The 20661-nt window shown below is 37.1% G+C and overlaps 1 protein-coding gene across 1 annotated transcript in view; it reads left to right on the top strand.

Annotated features, from left to right (window-relative positions):
- The first annotated feature begins 227 nt into the window (after positions 1–227).
- Positions 228–20661, top strand: part of LOC146003381 (aminopeptidase N-like) — a 33724-nt gene continuing 13290 nt past the window's right edge. Inside the window, exon 1 of the mRNA XM_083141662.1 lies at positions 228–827. Coding sequence (XP_082997788.1) covers positions 307–827 — 521 coding nt within the window. The 5' untranslated portion in view covers positions 228–306. The remainder of the gene's footprint in view (positions 828–20661) is intronic.

Below are 20661 nucleotides of genomic sequence, written 5' to 3'. Positions count from 1 at the left end.
ACGAATATTCACTAAATGAAGGTCATTATCGATAAGCCAATGTTTCCTTCCTTAACTACTCTATCTTTGAATGACACAACTTTTATTTGAACAACGAAGCTGTAAATACTTTATTAGCGGATAATAGAATAGGATTACTGCTGATTTCTCATACCATTCTTCCCTGACATCCGTAAATTATAATTATCAAACTATCTATGATACGTATTTTGACGTAGCACTTATTCGCTGGCAGTGATACTTTGGGAGACCGAAACACAAATGGTTTATAAGAATCAATAATATCTCAATTAGATCATTAGCTGGATGGGACACACCAGCGAAATGTCTTTCAAGGCTACCCCAACGCCATCTACCCGTTGGGTCGTTGCGTTTTTCGTCTTGTTTCTCAAGTCTGAGGCCGTAGCGTATACACCTGATAATCCACTACCGCCATGTCCGCAAAGTACAGAACAGGGCTACCGTTTACCTACACACACGATTCCTCTTGCCTACGATATCTATATGCACCCTAATCTGGACACTTACGAATTTTCTGGTCACGTAGATATCACTTTGGAGACTTCGAAAGAGAACCTGACAACACTACAAGTCCATTCCAAGAAGCTCACCATAACATCAGTGGAGTTATTCGACAGTTCTACCACAAGCATAGATGTGGAATCGGTTTGTTCGAACACGACGTTAAACTTACTGGTTATAACGGTACCTAAGGATACACCATTGGGATCTGGGATATACAATTTGAAATTCGTTTTCAATGGAGATCTTGCCACGGACAATGCAGGGTTCTATCTCAGTGAATATACGCATGAAGAAACAAAGAGGTAAGATTTTCGCTTCTTTATAGCCTAGTGCGAAAAAATAGTTCATTCGCTACATTATTCCATAGTAATTCAGGTCTTAACCTGGGATTCGAACTACTGAATCGTGTGTTTCCCGACAGGAAAACTGGAGTTACTTACTCAAGAACAATGGCGGCATGTGATTGGATTTTACACTTCTATAACTGAAACATTCTAAATTCTGTTATATGTTGTTAATTACCGTCAAGTCGGTAGGGCGTCTGATCGCCAACGGGTACGGGAGATCCGGATTCGATTCTCGAGGTGGGTGATCTAAGGTCGGAATTTTTCAAACTTTGTCCCTGCACAAAGTACCTCTGGGATTCACCCAGCCTCAAATAAATGGGACAGTAACTCGACATCCCCTTATGTGTCTTCATGGTACGTTGTAATGAACACTTAGAACTTTACCATTACTTTAAAGTCAAAGCTTTTTGTGAGCCCACTTTCTGCTCAGACAGACAAATCTGGATTTTACCTACAATTTAAAGTGTGATCTTAAGCACTGTGCAATGTGCCTACACCCCGGAACGAACACGAGATCCCTTGAAAGACGACAGTGTTACAATTACACCATCGGTAGAATGAAATGAAGCTAATACATAACCTTTTTTTTCTCTCAATTTTAAAAAAAATATTTACACATACATCTGAGTGTACAAATAATGATAAGAAAATATTGATTACATTGAGCATCTCAAAAATTCACAGTTGCCACTAGACTTGTAGCACTAAGCAAGATGGCTAGGTTTGGTGATAATGCGCGTTTGATTGATTGATTTATAAGCATCAATTCAAGTTTTACAAAAGTTTGGAATTGTTACATTCAGGCGAATTTTTATAACTCACTGATCATAAATAAGGTTTGCAGTAAGTGACATGATCGTGGAAAATGTTTTAATTGTTTTGAATAATATAAAGTTTGCTTGTCGCTTCGGTCTGAAAGTTCCCTTAATGGAGCCAGGAAAATTTCGGGAGGTGCTGGGGCGACTGGATAAATTAGCGAGCCAAACTTACGGAGTTTTCAAATCCAAGCAACAGGAGTAAATTGGAAACGAACCTTTATAAATAATTGACAAGCACGACAAGTTGCACGTGTCGCTTCTAGCTTGCGTGTCGTTCGGACTCGGCCGTTTTTTTAAAAGCGTACATCGTGTCGTCTCGGTCTGTCCGCGCAAGCGATTCGCGTCCCTTGTTACCTGTCCCTTTGGTATGAAAGCTCCCTTATTCATACAAGAGACAAAAGCAAACGTAATAAAAACGATTATGTGGAGTTCTAACCGAATTTTAATTTTCAGAACTTTGAACATAAACTCAGCTTTTCGATTTTAGAAAAAGTTCTTCCTGAAACACACATAGGGCCCACATGAAATAGGCTATCTGAAACCACAACAAAAAAATTACCTTGCTGAAAAATTTAATTATATGAGACATTCCAAGTCAAATCACGAGACATATACCAGCGGATTTAAACTAAATTTGTAGCACTTGTAAATACATGTAATTTTTTTGCGAAGAAAGAAAATTTCAGGTCTTTGGATCTTTGGAAAACTAGTGCCGATTGTCTCTGCTTCTAAATTAGATAAGATACATCGAAGAACACTCATTTTGTATCTCTAAGATCCGCATACATTGTGCTATTGGCGATCCCCAGTTAAGGCTGCAGTGTGGATCTTTATGACCATAGACAATCCACAACTTAAAGAACCACTCAAGGCGAGAAAGCAGACACACACACACACAATAAACCTCTTGACACCCACTGACTAACCTTTGCATGTGCATTCCATCATATGTCCCCTTCCCTCTTTCAACACATGTTTGTAGCGGGTGGCAGCAACCAGCATGGACGCCCGCAGAATTTTTTTTTTCTGGAGGGCGAACAAGGCACATTTTCCTTCAAAACAGTATTGTCAATTTAAAAAAAAAAACACATTGCTTTAGTTTGAAGTTTTAATGTTCTTACAACGTCATTTCTTCAATAATTAACACATATTACTGCGACTGAAATGAAAGTATGTGTGTGAAATACAAGTATGTACTTTTTGGTTAGGGTTATCAGACGTCCGGTTTTTCCCGGACATGTCCTACATTTTAATCTTATGTCCGGCGTCCGGGAGGAATTTGAGAAATATCCTACATTTTGACCGCCACATAATATTAATTAGGAAAATACGTATTTCAGTTGAAAATCCAATAGTGAAATCTATTTTGATCCAGTCATTGCACGAGAAGAAAATAAATGTTTGCCCCACTAGAGCAAAAACCAAGCAATTAATGAAAAAAGTTTTGGGGTCACATTCTGTTCACTGCCTGAACGGAATTTCTTGATATAGGTGGGGTTTATACCGATGGAACAAGGTGTTTCCCGTTCTTATTCAATGAACTGTAAATCATAGAGAACTAAGTTTTTGAACTATCCCAGATGAAACTTCCGTAATTATTTCAAGTTACGGTAATTGCTGAATATTAGTTTGCCATTCCAAGCCATAATGAAAAAGTTGAGAGAGTACTTTCATTAGCATCAGAATCATGGACTCATGAGAGAAATAATTATTTCATAAAAGTCTGTAAAAAGTTTGGTACTGGTTCAGTATAATTTCGAAGAGTTTTACTATTCAGTCTCCCATAAATATATTTTGACTAAACCTGAAAATTTGATGAAACTTCGCTCCTCTGAAAAGTACCAGTTAAAACATGGGTTGTTTAGTATTGATTACAAGTTTGCAAATTTTGCATTTAAGAATTCATTAAGAATTCTTAATTTGTTAAAGCTGAAAAGTGTCAATTTTAATTTACTTCCTAACATATCCTATAATGTGTATTGTTTATTGCGAATGTTTTGTGTCCTACATTTTGACTTAAAGTCCTACATTTTGGGGCATTATGTCCTACATTTGCCTTATAGCGATCTAGTAACCCTATTTTTGGTTGACTTTCATTTTCCAGCGGAGCGTGGCCCTCCCTTCCGGACATCCATGCCAGCAGGCTGCTCCATTCAGCTTCCAAATCACGGAAAGTCGTCTCTGTAAGATGACCTGGATTTTAAGAGAATGATAGACAATCAAAATTTTACAACATTCCATGTGCTTACACTCTCAGCATTCTTTCTTTTCTCTTCCGAAGTTAACGGCTTTCTTAACTGACAAGACACTCTTATTTGGGGGGGGGGGGGTAATTTCTAAAGTAAAAGCCCATAAGGTCTCATACTGAACGCTTAACTTGAGATCGCCTGTAGGCTGAGAAACACCCTTTGTTAAGCCAACGCCTGCAGCTATATTGTACATACACGGCTCTCAGGAGCAGCGTGTCAGTGGTTCTCAACCTTCGTGAGCCCGCAGCCCGGTAAATTCGATTTTTTTAATTTGATGCCCCGATCCCAACAATATTACTAGTAAACATTTTCCTAATTTTTTAATTCAATTAATATGTATCCTTGAAATTTAATATTAAGAGCCCGTATCACCGCTGGTGATGATAACTAAAAAATAGGTTCTTGCGTCGACGTTCTGTGCTCGAACAGTCAAGTGTGTCGCATTTAAATTTTACTGAGTTAAAGATCAAATATGAAATTTGTTATGTCGCGAAGCCTTTTTTTAAATACATTATTTATTACCTAGTTTTCCTTATCTCAATTTCGTAAAATTCACTTGCTCGCCAATGGACATTTCCACTCAATTTTTTTTATAACAATTTTAAAAACTACACCCTGGAAAAATGACCCCTGCAAGTTCTCGCGTTTCTCTGCGTCCAGTTTAAGGCAGAAACGAGACTTCCAAAGTTGTGAGGCTAGCGTTGCGCTGAAAACACGCCGCCGCCATGTTACTACGTCAGTCCTTAGGGAAAGCTCGTTTGTCGTCTGCTTCGAGCGTCCAGTTCCGGATGGGTAGCCCACGGTGAGCGAACACGTGCAGCAGTTTTACAATCTGTACCGATTTAAATACTGGAAGAAGGAGCGATAGGAGAAAGGAAAGCTATGCTTTGTAATGATCATTCTTCTATGAAATATCCGTGCTGCTCACGTGCAAGGTAAATGGAAGGGTTCAGTTGCGTGTGTGTTCTCAGGCCATGCGAAATATATTGCTTATAAAATTGGTTGCTGACCAGACACTCAAAAATATTTTTTAAACTTATATTTATCGATATTTACCGTAACCTATGTAGTGCAAAATAGGAATTTTCACATTCTTCACTTTATTTATAAAGCCTATTTAACTTTCTTTTCCATAAAGCAATTTCAGTTTGTGTTCCATTTCTGTTGCGCAAATTATGATAAAATATTTTTGTGCAGATAAGAGAAAATACACTGAGAAGATTACATTAGTTGCACAGTACACATCTATACTTAGTTTATGTATAATTATTACAAGGAAATAATGTGTATAACCATGGGCGTATTTAAGGGGGATTCAACGGGTCCAACCCCTCTCTTTTTTTGGTTCACTAAAATTACCAGTTTCCTTGTTCTATCCGCTTGTTCATGAAAAATTCCTTAAATTAGAGACGTATAGGACGGGATACGGATGGGAAGGAAATTTCGTAATTCCACACACCAGATGGGACTGCAGACCAATATCTGCAATTTCCTGATAGTTTCGGAATTTCTGCGATAAGAAACTACATTGAGACTGTCAAATCAGTTATTTTCCCCCCCTCGAATCATATTAAAGAAATTTGGTTCTTAAAAACGTAGTGACATAAGATGAACAGAAAAGTATCAATATTAATATGTAGTGTGACTACATACACACAACTTTGTCGGGACCAGCACCCCCTTCCCCCCCCTGCTCCCCAACAAGCTTCCGGCCAGCAGTGTCCTGGATTTTCACTTACGAAATAAAGCAACCCTAATCATACCAAAAGTTGATCCATCCCTCCCCCAGTGAACTATATATACGCCCATGTGTATAACAATATCCCATACTGAAATGGTACGATATAATTATTTTGAATTTTGTACTGCGAAAAAAGCCGCCTCATCTCGTTACCTCGCATTAATTGGTTGGTTCACAACTTCACCACTAAGGATCCTATCGAGACGAGACATGGCAGCCTTGGTCTCGTTCTCGTTGAGAGTTGAAAATGTCTGTCTCGTGTTTATTTGTAAATGTCTCATTGACAGTCTCGTCTCAATTTATAAACATCCGTCTCGGTTTGGGAGGGCAATTCTCGTTCTCGTCTCAAGTCTAGAAAAATATAGAATTAACAACGTATGCAAAGGCTTATCATTATAAATACAAAAAAAACTTTCATATATATATATATATATATATATATATATATATATATATATAATTTTTTGACTCCTCGTTTCGACGGTACAGCCCTCGAAAACTAAATATTATCCTGCTCATATATGCAAACCAAACTGCAGATTCAGAATTACCAGGAATGAACTGGCGTTGTAATTATTATACACAAAATTCATGCCTATCTGAGGAAGTCGCATGTTCCAGGTTTGACTCGACCTGGGCATGACTGTTTCCTTGTGAGTGACATTTCATTGAACTGGAAATTGTTACATGGGAGGATGTTTGCTTGAGACTTTGGGGACAGCTAGGGGGATGCTTCTATTGTTGATGTTAGTGTTGATCAGGAGACGAGGCATGTTCCGTCTCGTCTCATAAAAGGAGATGGGACAAGTGAATGATTTCGAAATGAGATGGGACAGAAGAAAAAGTTCGTCTCTTATCATGGCAGGTTGGGTGATACTTAGATTGTGCAGTTGGTGGTAGTGTGTGTGTGTTGGGGGGGGGGGGGTGTACTCCTGCACTCCGACTTCGAATACTGCTTGTAGTTATTCATCTTCATTGTAGCGATTAGCCAAAAGTGGGAAGAAATGTGATGTTAGAGATGATACATAATAAATTAACCATGCGTTCTCATCGTTGCGGTTAAACAAAGTGAATGGAAAAGCGACGTAAAAGTAGGCTAAATACAAAAATTTGCAATATATATTAACTGAAGAAAACTGTCATTTACTGCAGGAAATTTAAAAACTCACCGTACCTTTTTATACCGTATCACCTCTTATATTGCAGAAATTGGCGTGTAAACCAGTGTGTTCTAAAAGTATTATCTTAAAATTTGTGAAGAAAATATTATGACGAAAATAATTGTAATTCCAGAAAAGGCATTCCTATAACATAAGTTCTTGCCAGTCAGAAGTAACCTATGTATTCGCAATGAACAAGGCTGTTCACCTGTTCAGCCATTGACTGTTACAAGGTTTGCTTTGTCAGCCTAATGGGAAAACCCTCTACCGAGTGGCTGAATTATAGTAAATACTACTATACTGCTAGGGCATAATTCATCTCCAAGAAATGGAGCACAGATTTTTGCACTGGAAGTTGTAAGATTCTTGTTTTACACAGTAACAAGTGAATTTTCTGTCGCTTCCGCGGCTCAAGCTAAGTTGACGGGACGAGCAGAAGCCCCGCCTCCACGCATTTCTAAGTGATGACGTCAGAGGACCTCCTGTCTGTGGAGAGAACGTTTTCAAATCTGTGACGTAGGAGGTGAATTTCAGCGGTGTTTGAAGGCGTGTTTCTCGAGAACCGAAACAAATATCGCCGAGATATTTTGCACATCTCATGTTTGTGTCATTATCTGTAAAATGAATGGATTTAAAACGTTTTTCATGACAAAGTGGAAATGTCCATTGTATGTAATAACTTAAATCAACATTTTAAAGCACAAGAAAGCTTCAACTGTTCTTCTACAGCAAAGAAATGAAACTGATCTTACATAATTTTCTTTAGAATGTCTGTAGCTTTTCGACGTACAGAGCAATGTATGTAAATTTTAACTTCGACTTTTCTAAGCTGGTCGCGCTAGCCGTTTCCCCCTCTGTACTGCTCGCGCTCAACCCCCCCCCCCTCCACACTCCCTCGCCGTCCCTTTTTTCTTTCACAATCGGCTTTTCCTTCCTCAAGTGGCAAGAAAACCGCATGCTGAGAGCTAGGAAAAGAAAAAAGAAGGCAGGGAAAGGTTTTGGGGGAGAATCAATGGTTTGGGCGATGCTTGTAAACAGTTCTTCACTACGCGATATCCTAATATTAAATCACGATGGGTTTGTAGTGCAGTATATTCCCCAGTATATTGTTCACAAATGGGAAGGGCTGATTGCACAGACTGAAGTACACCTTTACAAAAGGTTTGCCCGCGAAACAAAAATTGTGCCAAATTATAACTTTTTTTTTGTGAGAACACGATAGTCCATTACCAAGGGTTTTTTTTAGGGGGAAGGTGACTGTAAGTAGTGGGAAAGTATATAGGATAAACTCAGGAAAGTATGAACCCCCCTCAAGCAGATTTGCCTACACTTAAAACTAGCTCAACATGCCCATATGAGCTTTTTGCTCAAGTGTGGAACCTTGTCTAATCCAAGATTTTTGTAAAAAATGCCCCTCGGAAAGTATGAACCCTCTCAGATTGATTTGCCTATACTTATAAAAGGTACTTCTGTGAGATTGTTGTCCATAAATTTGTTAAAAATATGCCCCTCTTGATATTTTTTTTGGCCACACTTAAAACTAGGCCACACCCACCTATACACACCTACACACACCCACACCCACCCACACATATTTACTTCCGGTCCACTTCCGGTCCACTTCCGGTCCACTTCCGGTTTGCCTACTTCCGGTCCAGCACAGCTCTGTTAGAGATAGGGATATTGAGTATAGATTTAATTATATTATTATTGAAACATCTAGAAATTATTCTTCAAACAAAAATCATCTAACAATTCCATAACAGTTCCATGCTCAGCTCTGTGTCTGTGCGAGGATTTGTACCTACAGCACAGCTCTGTTAGAGACAGAGCATATAGGTATAAATATTATTTCATTTAATTCTTCACATTTATATCCATAACATCTCTGTGTCTGTGGTACAGCACAGCTCTGTTAGAGATAGGGATATTGAGTATCTAGAAATTATTCTTCACAAACAAATCTCATCTAACAATTCCATGCTCAGCTCTGTATCTGTGTGGGGATTTGTACCTAATAACATCAAAACAACACAGCTCTGTTAGAGACAGAATATTCAATTCTTCACATCCATATCCATAACATCCATAATAGTTCCATGCTCAGCTCTGTGTCTATGTAGAGCAGGGATATTAAGTATAAATTTAAAAATTATTTTATTCTTCACAAACAAATCTCATCTAACAATTCCATAACAGTTCCATGCTCAGCTCTGTGTCTGTGCGGGGATTTGTACCTAATAACATCAGTACAGCACAGCTCTGTTAGAGATAGGGGATATTAAGTATAAATTTAAAAATTATTTTATTCTTCACAAACAAATCTCATCTAAATTCCATAACAGTTCCATGCTCAGCTTTGTGTCTGTGTGAGGCAAGCACAGCTCTGTTAATTACATTTCATTCTCATCTAACAATTCCATAACACTTCCATGCTCAGCTCTGTGTCTGTGCGGGGATTTGTACAGCAACATAGCTTTGTTAGAGACAGATGGGTATAAATATTATTTCATTCAATTCTTCACCTCCATATCTATAATAGCTCTGTGTAATTCCATAACAGTTCCATGCTCAGCTCTGTGTCTGTGTGAGGCAAGCATAGCTCTGTTAAAGATAGGGATATTATATAAATTTAAAAATTATTTCATTCTTCACAAATAAATCTCATCTAACAATTCCATAACAGTTCCATGCTCAGCTCTGTGTCTGTGCGGGGATTTGTACAGCAACATAGCTTTGTTAGAGACAGAGTAGATGGGTATAAATATTATTTTATTCAATTCTTCACATCCATATCCATAACATCTCTGTGTAATTCCATAACAGTTCCATGCTCAGCTCACAAACAAATCTCATCTAACAGTTCCATAACAGTTCTATGCTCAGCTCTGTGTCTGTGTGAGGCAAGCACAGCTCTGTTAGAGATAGGGATTAAAAATTATTTCATTCTTCACAAATAAATCTCATCTAACAGTCCCATGCTCAGCTCTGTCTGTGTGGGGATTTGTACCTAATAACATCAAAACAACACAGCTCTGTTAGTTCAATTCTTCACATCCATATCCATAACATCTCTGTGTAATTCCATAACAGTTCCATGCTCAGCTCTGTGTCTATGTAGAGCAGATAGGGATATTAAGTATAAATTTAAAAATTATTTCATTCTTCACAAACAAATCTCATCTAACAATTCCATAACAGTTCCATGCTCAGCTTGTATCTGTGTGGGATTTGTACAGCAACATTAGAGACAGAGTAGATGGGTATAAATATTATTTCATTCAATTCTTCACCTCCATATCCATAACAGCTCTGTGTTTATAATAGATCTTCACATCTAACAATTCCCATAACAGTTTCATGCTCAGCAAGGCTCTGTGTCTGTGGAGTTTCATAACAGTTCCTGTGTCTGTGTGGGATTTGTACAGAGCACAGCTCTGAGATAGGGACTAACAGTTAGGGTATAATTAATTCTTCACATCTAACAACTATAACAATTCCTCCTATCTATTGAGTGTCTAGATGTTATTTCATCCCTATGCCATGACAGTTTCAACTCTGTATTTGTGTGGGATTTAAAGCTTGTCCAATTCTTCGCATCTCCCAATGTGTGGCATGAAATTGTGTTTTTTGCCAAAAAAAATCTCAGCATGGCCCTGTGTCTGTGTGAGATTTGAGGCCTGTTCCCGGTATAGGTAGATTTGAAATAGGATCTGTGCCTCCCGGCTTGAGAAGAAAGGGACTATGCACATTGTTTTGAGGTGGGATCTGAATCTCAGCAAAAGCCCTAATCACAGCAGAGCTGTGTCAGGGATCATAATTGATAGGATATAATTGTATTCAGAACAAACTCCCCTATAAGATATGATAACTTTCAAGCTCTGCTGTTACAAACACTTCCCTGTATACATACTGGGCTATCACTATAATAATATTTGCCACATGTTCTGTGATTATATGTAATCTTGTAATAATTATTCCTGTCGGTGATAAAAACATTGTTCAATTCTAACTAGTTCAATTCTTCACAATTCCATAACAGTTCCATGCTCAGCTAGCAGATAGGGATATTAAGTATAAATTTAAAAATTATTTAATTCTTTACAAACAAATCTTATCTAACAATTCTATAACAGTTCCATGCACAGCTCTGTGTCTGTGTGAGGCAAGCACAGCTCTGTTAATAAATTTCATTCTTTCCAATTGTATAATTGAGCATAGCAAAAAATCTCAGCATGGCCCTGTGTCTGTGTTTGAGGCCTGTTCCCGGTATGGGTAGGTACAAATCTGGCAATCACATAGGATCTGTGCCTCCCGGCTTGAGATATGCACATTGTTTTGAAACCTCACTGGGTGGGATCTGAATCTCAGCAAAAGCCCTAATAAAATATAATTTGGATGTGTTTCTGTATTTTTCAAGCTCTGCTGTTACAAACACTTCCCTGTATACATACTCTGCAACATATGGGCCATCACTATAATAATATTTGCCACATGTTCTGTGATCTGTAATCTTGTAATAATTATTCCTGTCGGTGATACAAACATTGTCACAAATTTCCTGTCTTGAGGAAATATCAACAAGGCTCATTCTTCACAAACAAATCTCATCTAACAATTCCATAACAATTCCATGCTCAGCTCTGTGTCTGTGCGAGGAGGATTTGTACCTAATAACATCAGTACAGCACAGCAGCTCTGTTAGAGATAGAGATGATTTAATTATATTATTATTGAAACATCTAGAAATTATTCTTCACAAACAAATCTCATCTAACAATTCCATGCTCAGCTCTGTGTCTGTGCGAGGATTTGTACCTAATAACATCAGTACAGCACAGCTGCTCTGTTAGAGACAGAGCAAATAGGTATAAATATTATTTTATTTAATTCTTCATAACATCTCTGTGTCTGTGTGAGGCAAGCACAGCTCTGTTAGAGATAGGGATATTGAGTATTGAAAATATAGAAATTATTTCATTCTTCACAAACAAATCTCATCTAACAATTCCATGCTCAGCTCTGTGTCTGTGTGGGGATTTGTACCTAATAACATCAGTACATCACAGCTCTGTTAGAGACATTTAATTCTTCACATTTATATCCATAACATCTCTGTGTCTGTGTGTCAGTACAGCACAGCTCTGTTAGAGATAGGGATATTGAGTATAGATATAATTATATTATTATTGAAACATCTAGAAATTATTTTATTCTTCACAAACAAATCTCATCTAACAATTCCATGCTCAGCTCTGTGTCTGTGTGGGGATTTGTACCTAATAACATCAAAACAACACAGCTCTGTTAGAGACAGAATATTCAATTCTTCACAATTCCATAACAGTTCCATGCTCAGCTTTGTGTCTGTGTGAGGCAAGCACAGCTCTGTTAATTACATTTCATTCTCATCTAACAATTCCATAACACTTCCATGCTCAGCTCTGTGTCTGTGCGGGGATTTGTACAGCAACATAGCTTTGTTAGAGACAGATGGGTATAAATATTATTTCATTCAATTCTTCACCTCCATATCTATAATAGCTCTGTGTAATTCCATAACAGTTCCATGCTCAGCTCTGTGTCTGTGTGAGGCAAGCATAGCTCTGTTAAAGATAGGGATATTATATAAATTTAAAAATTATTTCATTCTTCACAAATAAATCTCATCTAACAATTCCATAACAGTTCCATGCTCAGCTCTGTGTCTGTGCGGGGATTTGTACAGCAACATAGCTTTGTTAGAGACAGAGTAGATGGGTATAAATATTATTTTATTCAATTCTTCACATCCATATCCATAACATCTCTGTGTAATTCCATAACAGTTCCATGCTCAGCTCACAAACAAATCTCATCTAACAGTTCCATAACAGTTCTATGCTCAGCTCTGTGTCTGTGTGAGGCAAGCACAGCTCTGTTAGAGATAGGGATTAAAAATTATTTCATTCTTCACAAATAAATCTCATCTAACAGTCCCATGCTCAGCTCTGTCTGTGTGGGGATTTGTACCTAATAACATCAAAACAACACAGCTCTGTTAGTTCAATTCTTCACATCCATATCCATAACATCTCTGTGTAATTCCATAACAGTTCCATGCTCAGCTCTGTGTCTATGTAGAGCAGATAGGGATATTAAGTATAAATTTAAAAATTATTTCATTCTTCACAAACAAATCTCATCTAACAATTCCATAACAGTTCCATGCTCAGCTTGTATCTGTGTGGGATTTGTACAGCAACATTAGAGACAGAGTAGATGGGTATAAATATTATTTCATTCAATTCTTCACCTCCATATCCATAACAGCTCTGTGTTTATAATAGATCTTCACATCTAACAATTCCCATAACAGTTTCATGCTCAGCAAGGCTCTGTGTCTGTGGAGTTTCATAACAGTTCCTGTGTCTGTGTGGGATTTGTACAGAGCACAGCTCTGAGATAGGGACTAACAGTTAGGGTATAATTAATTCTTCACATCTAACAACTATAACAATTCCTCCTATCTATTGAGTGTCTAGATGTTATTTCATCCCTATGCCATGACAGTTTCAACTCTGTATTTGTGTGGGATTTAAAGCTTGTCCAATTCTTCGCATCTCCCAATGTGTGGCATGAAATTGTGTTTTTTGCCAAAAAAAATCTCAGCATGGCCCTGTGTCTGTGTGAGATTTGAGGCCTGTTCCCGGTATAGGTAGATTTGAAATAGGATCTGTGCCTCCCGGCTTGAGAAGAAAGGGACTATGCACATTGTTTTGAGGTGGGATCTGAATCTCAGCAAAAGCCCTAATCACAGCAGAGCTGTGTCAGGGATCATAATTGATAGGATATAATTGTATTCAGAACAAACTCCCCTATAAGATATGATAACTTTCAAGCTCTGCTGTTACAAACACTTCCCTGTATACATACTGGGCTATCACTATAATAATATTTGCCACATGTTCTGTGATTATATGTAATCTTGTAATAATTATTCCTGTCGGTGATAAAAACATTGTTCAATTCTAACTAGTTCAATTCTTCACAATTCCATAACAGTTCCATGCTCAGCTAGCAGATAGGGATATTAAGTATAAATTTAAAAATTATTTAATTCTTTACAAACAAATCTTATCTAACAATTCTATAACAGTTCCATGCACAGCTCTGTGTCTGTGTGAGGCAAGCACAGCTCTGTTAATAAATTTCATTCTTTCCAATTGTATAATTGAGCATAGCAAAAAATCTCAGCATGGCCCTGTGTCTGTGTTTGAGGCCTGTTCCCGGTATGGGTAGGTACAAATCTGGCAATCACATAGGATCTGTGCCTCCCGGCTTGAGATATGCACATTGTTTTGAAACCTCACTGGGTGGGATCTGAATCTCAGCAAAAGCCCTAATAAAATATAATTTGGATGTGTTTCTGTATTTTTCAAGCTCTGCTGTTACAAACACTTCCCTGTATACATACTCTGCAACATATGGGCCATCACTATAATAATATTTGCCACATGTTCTGTGATCTGTAATCTTGTAATAATTATTCCTGTCGGTGATACAAACATTGTCACAAATTTCCTGTCTTGAGGAAATATCAACAAGGCTCATTCTTCACAAACAAATCTCATCTAACAATTCCATAACAATTCCATGCTCAGCTCTGTGTCTGTGCGAGGAGGATTTGTACCTAATAACATCAGTACAGCACAGCAGCTCTGTTAGAGATAGAGATGATTTAATTATATTATTATTGAAACATCTAGAAATTATTCTTCACAAACAAATCTCATCTAACAATTCCATGCTCAGCTCTGTGTCTGTGCGAGGATTTGTACCTAATAACATCAGTACAGCACAGCTGCTCTGTTAGAGACAGAGCAAATAGGTATAAATATTATTTTATTTAATTCTTCATAACATCTCTGTGTCTGTGTGAGGCAAGCACAGCTCTGTTAGAGATAGGGATATTGAGTATTGAAAATATAGAAATTATTTCATTCTTCACAAACAAATCTCATCTAACAATTCCATGCTCAGCTCTGTGTCTGTGTGGGGATTTGTACCTAATAACATCAGTACATCACAGCTCTGTTAGAGACATTTAATTCTTCACATTTATATCCATAACATCTCTGTGTCTGTGTGTCAGTACAGCACAGCTCTGTTAGAGATAGGGATATTGAGTATAGATTTAATTATATTATTATTGAAACATCTAGAAATTATTTTATTCTTCACAAACAAATCTCATCTAACAATTCCATGCTCAGCTCTGTGTCTGTGTGGGGATTTGTACCTAATAACATCAAAACAACACAGCTCTGTTAGAGACAGAATATTCAATTCTTCACAATTCTATAACAGTTCCATGCTCAGCTCTGTGTCTGTGTAGAGCAAAACAGCACAGCTCTGTTAGAGATAGGGATATTAAGTATAAATTTAAAAATTATTTCATTCTTCACAAACAAATCTCATCTAACAATTCCATAACAGTTCCATGCTCAGCTCTGTGTCTGTGTGAGGCAAGCACAGCTCTGTTAAAGATCTTCACAAACAAATCTCATCTAACAATTCCATAACAGTTCCATGCTCAGCTCTGTGTCTGTGTGGGGATTTGTACCTAATAACATCAAAACAACACAGCTCTGTTAGAGAAAGAATATTCAATTCTTCACATCCATATCCATAACATCTCTGTGTAATTCCATAACAGTTCCATGCTCAGCTCTGTGTCTATGTAGAGCAAAACTGTTAGAGATAGGGATATTAAGTATAAATTTAAAAATTATTTCATTCTTCACAAACAAATCTCATCTAACAGTTCCATAACAGTTCCATGCTCAGCTCTGTGTCTGTGTGAGGCAAGCACAGCTCTGTTACATGATAGGAATATTAAGTATAGATTTAAATTTCATTCTTCACAAACAAATCTCATCTAACAATTCCATGCTCAGCTCTGTGTCTGTGTGAGGCAAGCACAGCTCTGTTAAATATAGGAATATTAAGTATAGATTTACATTTCATTCTTCACAAACAAATCTCATCTAACAATTCCATAACAGTTCCGTGCTCAGCTCTGTGTCTGTGTGGGATTTGTACAGCAACATAGCTTTGTTAGAGACAGAGTAGATGGGTATAAATATTATTTCATTCAATTCTTCACCTCCATATCCATAACAGCTCTGTGAAATTTATTCTTCATATCTAACAATTCCAATAATAGTTTCATGCTCAGCAAGGCTTTGTGTCTGTGTAGATAGGGATATTAATATTACATTCCTTCATAATAGTTCCTGTGTCTGTGTGGGATTTGTACAGAGCACAGCTCTGAGATAGGGATTAATAGTTAGGGTATAATTAATTCTTTACATCTATTGAGTGTCTAGATGTTATTTCATCCCTATGCCATGACAGTTTCAACTCTGTATTTGTATGGAATTTAAAACTTGTCTGAAAAGTGGCAATCAATGCCCATTGTTTCTATATAAACGTTTCAACGTATGTTCAACATGTTGTAAATTCCATACAAATACAGAGTTGAAACTGTCATGGCATAGGGATGAAATAACATCTAGACACTCAATAGATGTAAAGAATTAATTATACCCTAACTATTAATCCCTATCTCAGAGCTGTGCTCTGTACAAATCCCACACAGACACAGGAACTATTATGAAGGAATGTAATATTAATATCCCTATCTACACAGACACAAAGCCTTGCTGAGCATGAAACTATTATTGGAATTGTTAGATATGAAGAATAAATTTCACAGAGCTGTTATGGATATGGAGGTGAAGAATTGAATGAAATAATATTTATACCCATCTACTCTGTCTCTAACAAAGCTATGTTGCTGTACAAATCCCACACAGACACAGAGCTGAGCACGGAACTGTTATGGAATTGTTAGATGAGATTTGTTTGTGAAGAATAAAATATAAATCTATACTTAATATTCCTATATTTAACAGAGCTGTGCTTGCCTCACACAGACACAGAGCTGAGCATGGAATTGTTAGATGAGATTTGTTTGTGAAGAATGAAATTTAAATCTATACTTAATATTCCTATCATGTAACAGAGCTGTTTTTGCCTCACACAGACACAGAGCTGAGCATGGAACTGTTATGGAACTGTTAGATGAGATTTGTTTGTGAAGAATGAAATAATTTTTAAATTTATACTTAATATCCCTATCTCTAACAGTTTTGCTCTACATAGACACAGAGCTGAGCATGGAACTGTTATGGAATTACACAGAGATGTTATGGATATGGATGTGAAGAATTGAATATTCTTTCTCTAACAGAGCTGTGTTGTTTTGATGTTATTAGGTACAAATCCCCACACAGACACAGAGCTGAGCATGGAACTGTTATGGAATTGTTAGATGAGATTTGTTTGTGAAGATCTTTAACAGAGCTGTGCTTGCCTCACACAGACACAGAGCTGAGCATGGAACTGTTATGGAATTGTTAGATGAGATTTGTTTGTGAAGAATGAAATAATTTTTAAATTTATACTTAATATCCCTATCTCTAACAGAGCTGTGCTGTTTTGCTCTACACAGACACAGAGCTGAGCATGGAACTGTTATAGAATTGTGAAGAATTGAATATTCTGTCTCTAACAGAGCTGTGTTGTTTTGATGTTATTAGGTACAAATCCCCACACAGACACAGAGCTGAGCATGGAATTGTTAGATGAGATTTGTTTGTGAAGAATAAAATAATTTCTAGATGTTTCAATAATAATATAATTAAATCTATACTCAATATCCCTATCTCTAACAGAGCTGTGCTGTACTGACACACAGACACAGAGATGTTATGGATATAAATGTGAAGAATTAAATGTCTCTAACAGAGCTGTGATGTACTGATGTTATTAGGTACAAATCCCCACACAGACACAGAGCTGAGCATGGAATTGTTAGATGAGATTTGTTTGTGAAGAATGAAATAATTTCTATATTTTCAATACTCAATATCCCTATCTCTAACAGAGCTGTGCTTGCCTCACACAGACACAGAGATGTTATGAAGAATTAAATAAAATAATATTTATACCTATTTGCTCTGTCTCTAACAGAGCAGCTGTGCTGTACTGATGTTATTAGGTACAAATCCTCGCACAGACACAGAGCTGAGCATGGAATTGTTAGATGAGATTTGTTTGTGAAGAATAATTTCTAGATGTTTCAATAATAATATAATTAAATCATCTCTATCTCTAACAGAGCTGCTGTGCTGTACTGATGTTATTAGGTACAAATCCTCCTCGCACAGACACAGAGCTGAGCATGGAATTGTTAGATGAGATTTGTTTGTGAAGAATGAGCCTTGTTGATATTTCCTCAAGACAGGAAATTTGTGACAATGTTTGTATCACCGACAGGAATAATTATTACAAGATTACAGATCACAGAACATGTGGCAAATATTATTATAGTGATGGCCCATATGTTGCAGAGTATGTATACAGGGAAGTGTTTGTAACAGCAGAGCTTGAAAAATACAGAAACACATCCAAATTATATTTTATTAGGGCTTTTGCTGAGATTCAGATCCCACCCAGTGAGGTTTCAAAACAATGTGCATATCTCAAGCCGGGAGGCACAGATCCTATGTGATTGCCAGATTTGTACCTACCCATACCGGGAACAGGCCTCAAACACAGACACAGGGCCATGCTGAGATTTTTTGCTATGCTCAATTATACAATTGGAAAGAATGAAATTTATTAACAGAGCTGTGCTTGCCTCACACAGACACAGAGCTGTGCATGGAACTGTTATAGAATTGTTAGATAAGATTTGTTTGTAAAGAATTAAATAATTTTTAAATTTATACTTAATATCCCTATCTGCTAGCTGAGCATGGAACTGTTATGGAATTGTGAAGAATTGAACTAGTTAGAATTGAACAATGTTTTTATCACCGACAGGAATAATTATTACAAGATTACATATAATCACAGAACATGTGGCAAATATTATTATAGTGATAGCCCAGTATGTATACAGGGAAGTGTTTGTAACAGCAGAGCTTGAAAGTTATCATATCTTATAGGGGAGTTTGTTCTGAATACAATTATATCCTATCAATTATGATCCCTGACACAGCTCTGCTGTGATTAGGGCTTTTGCTGAGATTCAGATCCCACCTCAAAACAATGTGCATAGTCCCTTTCTTCTCAAGCCGGGAGGCACAGATCCTATTTCAAATCTACCTATACCGGGAACAGGCCTCAAATCTCACACAGACACAGGGCCATGCTGAGATTTTTTTTGGCAAAAAACACAATTTCATGCCACACATTGGGAGATGCGAAGAATTGGACAAGCTTTAAATCCCACACAAATACAGAGTTGAAACTGTCATGGCATAGGGATGAAATAACATCTAGACACTCAATAGATAGGAGGAATTGTTATAGTTGTTAGATGTGAAGAATTAATTATACCCTAACTGTTAGTCCCTATCTCAGAGCTGTGCTCTGTACAAATCCCACACAGACACAGGAACTGTTATGAAACTCCACAGACACAGAGCCTTGCTGAGCATGAAACTGTTATGGGAATTGTTAGATGTGAAGATCTATTATAAACACAGAGCTGTTATGGATATGGAGGTGAAGAATTGAATGAAATAATATTTATACCCATCTACTCTGTCTCTAATGTTGCTGTACAAATCCCACACAGATACAAGCTGAGCATGGAACTGTTATGGAATTGTTAGATGAGATTTGTTTGTGAAGAATGAAATAATTTTTAAATTTATACTTAATATCCCTATCTGCTCTACATAGACACAGAGCTGAGCATGGAACTGTTATGGAATTACACAGAGATGTTATGGATATGGATGTGAAGAATTGAACTAACAGAGCTGTGTTGTTTTGATGTTATTAGGTACAAATCCCCACACAGACAGAGCTGAGCATGGGACTGTTAGATGAGATTTATTTGTGAAGAATGAAATAATTTTTAATCCCTATCTCTAACAGAGCTGTGCTTGCCTCACACAGACACAGAGCTGAGCATAGAACTGTTATGGAACTGTTAGATGAGATTTGTTTGTGAGCTGAGCATGGAACTGTTATGGAATTACACAGAGATGTTATGGATATGGATGTGAAGAATTGAATAAAATAATATTTATACCCATCTACTCTGTCTCTAACAAAGCTATGTTGCTGTACAAATCCCCGCACAGACACAGAGCTGAGCATGGAACTGTTATGGAATTGTTAGATGAGATTTATTTGTGAAGAATGAAATAATTTTTAAATTTATATAATATCCCTATCTTTAACAGAGCTATGCTTGCCTCACACAGACACAGAGCTGAGCATGGAACTGTTATGGAATTACACAGAGCTATTATAGATATGGAGGTGAAGAATTGAATGAAATAATATTTATACCCATCTGTCTCTAACAAAGCTATGTTGCTGTACAAATCCCCGCACAGACACAGAGCTGAGCATGGAAGTGTTATGGAATTGTTAGATGAGAATGAAATGTAATTAACAGAGCTGTGCTTGCCTCACACAGACACAAAGCTGAGCATGGAACTGTTATGGAATTTAGATGAGATTTGTTTGTGAAGAATAAAATAATTTTTAAATTTATACTTAATATCCCCTATCTCTAACAGAGCTGTGCTGTACTGATGTTATTAGGTACAAATCCCCGCACAGACACAGAGCTGAGCATGGAACTGTTATGGAATTGTTAGATGAGATTTGTTTGTGAAGAATAAAATAATTTTTAAATTTATACTTAATATCCCTGCTCTACATAGACACAGAGCTGAGCATGGAACT

Source organism: Lepisma saccharinum, chromosome 20, assembly GCF_977018435.1.
Source record: "Lepisma saccharinum chromosome 20, izLepSacc3.1, whole genome shotgun sequence".
Taxonomy (NCBI): Eukaryota; Metazoa; Arthropoda; class Insecta; order Zygentoma; family Lepismatidae; genus Lepisma; species Lepisma saccharinum.
The sequence above is the reverse complement of the archived record's forward strand: the minus strand, read 5'-3'. Positions and strand labels throughout refer to the sequence as shown.